Source organism: Anneissia japonica, unplaced genomic scaffold, assembly GCF_011630105.1.
Source record: "Anneissia japonica isolate Jap-2015-1 unplaced genomic scaffold, ASM1163010v1 scaffold1239_len605302_cov174, whole genome shotgun sequence".
NCBI classification, from domain to species: Eukaryota; Metazoa; Echinodermata; class Crinoidea; order Comatulida; family Comatulidae; genus Anneissia; species Anneissia japonica.
In genome coordinates, this window is record NW_022748776.1 from 124,510 (window position 1) to 126,938 (window position 2,429).

Sequence of the window (2,429 nt, forward strand, 5' to 3'; positions counted from 1 at the left end):
GTTCTGACTTTTGGCAATGAACTATCTCATTATTCATAACTCTCCACCAATCAACACAACGAACGACTTACCATATTTGCATGTTCAGCACAGCCCTGGATATTCATCCGCATATCAAAATGACTTGCACACTTTTTGTCATTTGTATACTTAGCACAACACTGGATGTTATTTACATATAACTTACAAACTACCATGATTTAATAATGAATCTGTTCGTTAGTAGTGATATTAAATAACCGAATACAAATCAAACATTTAACAATGTTACTTCCATCCATTAAGATGTTCACAAGAAATGTTGGTGAATTTTCTGTCGAGAAATTGGCTGTCGGCGAAACGTCCTATCGGCAAAGTGGCATTCGGCGAAATGTGGTGTCGGCAAAATCACGTGTAGGTGAATGGTATTTCGGTCAATAGTCTGTTGGCCAAATGTCTGTCGGTGAAACGTCTGGCCACACAGCGAAGCGGGCAAAAGTTTAACAACATTGCCAGCTCGAATACAGAGAGCTTGCGTTGAAAATTGATATGACGCTGAGATTGATTTATTATTTTTGCCATATTTAATATTTAGTATACTTACTTTTGCCATATTAATAGGCCCTCTTACATACTTGTTCCCTTCTGTTTTTGTAGGTCCAACAGACACAGTAACAGATGAAACAGTGGATACAACAAAGGACACAACAATGAACACAACAACCTATCAAACTTACACATCAACAAATACAACAACGCACATAACAATAGATGCAAAAATGACAACAGCAGACACAATAACGGATATATCAACGGATACACCAACGAACACACCACCTGAGACTACGACACATTTGACAACCGATACAATGGACACAGCAACAAACAAAACAATGGATAAGACAACATACACAACAGTGAATACAATAACTGGAAACAACTACGTACATGGGACAACAAACAAAACAACGACTACGGATAAAGGTAAAAGTAGGTAGAAGAAAAACTCATAAATCGCAGCGTCATTGTGCTGAATTGCGTATGGCGTGGTGGAAGCGTTTCTCCTCACCAAAGTCTGCATGTGATTCATTGTTTTTCGTTACGGTACCTAACGAAAACATTCCAATGGTGTTATACCATGCATATATATATATATATATAATAATAATAATATACAGTAACCGGACGGTAATAGAAAAGTATGAAGTTGAAATTCAGAAGGGAGTCAAATAATGTATTGATTAAGCCTATAACATTTTATTCTTCCTATTGCTTTTAAAGGCTACAAAAGACTCATTGTTGTACGTAATATACCGTATATCATAGGAGTGATGTTTTGCCCTACCTGACGTGTTATCGTACCGAATACTCAGTAATAAACAGATGGATAACACGTTGACGCAAGTGATCCGGGGTGGGGGTGGGGGGATCGAACACACGACCTCCAGGTAACTAGCCTGATGTCTTAACCACTAGACCACCGAGCTTGCGCTTGGTGGCTATTGATGAATCCGATCCCCTAGTAGAAGCGGGTTACTGCAAGTGCTATCAAAATATGAATTTGCATCAGGAAAATACCATAGGAGAGATGTTTTGCCATACCTGACGTGTTATCGTACCGAATACTCGGTAATAAACAGATGGATAACAAGAAAGTATAATACATACTCCAAGTATTGAAATACACGCCATCGTGTTGGGATTCAATATTTCGACATTAATTATGTCATCATCAGGAATTCCTGATGATGACATAATTAATGTCGAAATATTGAATCCCAACACGATGGCGTGTATTTCAATACTTGGAGTATGTATTATACTTTCTTATCTGAGATTAATCAGTGGACCTTTCGGTTTATGGATAACAAGTTGACGTAATATATATATATCCCATCAGTAAATGTTATATAGTGGAGAAACAATACAGCGGAATTGCAAACATTATATAAGGCTATAACGCTGTTTCGGAACGTGATTTTGCTCAGATTATAGTGTTTATTTATTACTGGTTCATGTTTTTAAAGAGGTTACCGTATAATTAAATGACATTATTTATGTGACGAATACACTAGGTTTGGTGATAGAAACATTAACCGACTTTCATTGAGTCTTGCCCGCTCGAATATGAGAGCTTGCGCTCTAATGATAAAATATGACGCTGAGATTGGTTGATTATTTTTGTCTTATTTAATACTTAGAATTTACTTTTGCCACATTAATATTGCACAGCGTTCCCTCCTTTTTTTCAGATTCAACAACAGCCTCAGTAACAGATGAAATAGCATATACAACAACAGACGCAGCAGTGGACACAACAACCTATCAAACTTACACAACGGATACAACAACGCACATAACAATAGATGCCAAAATAACAACACCGGACACAATAACGGACACACCAATTGAGACAAGTACGAAATAATAGAGAAAGACTCTAAGTCGTC

General features: G+C 37.2%; 1 protein-coding gene across 1 annotated transcript in view; it reads left to right on the plus strand.

Annotated features, from left to right (window-relative positions):
• LOC117120971 (mucin-22-like) overlaps nt 1-2,429 on the plus strand; it is a 9,169-nt gene that overhangs the window by 678 nt on the left and 6,062 nt on the right. Inside the window, exons 2-3 of the mRNA XM_033266073.1 lie at nt 637-963; nt 2,232-2,396. Of these exons, the coding sequence (XP_033121964.1) occupies nt 637-963; nt 2,232-2,396 (492 nt within the window). The remainder of the gene's footprint in view (nt 1-636; nt 964-2,231; nt 2,397-2,429) is intronic.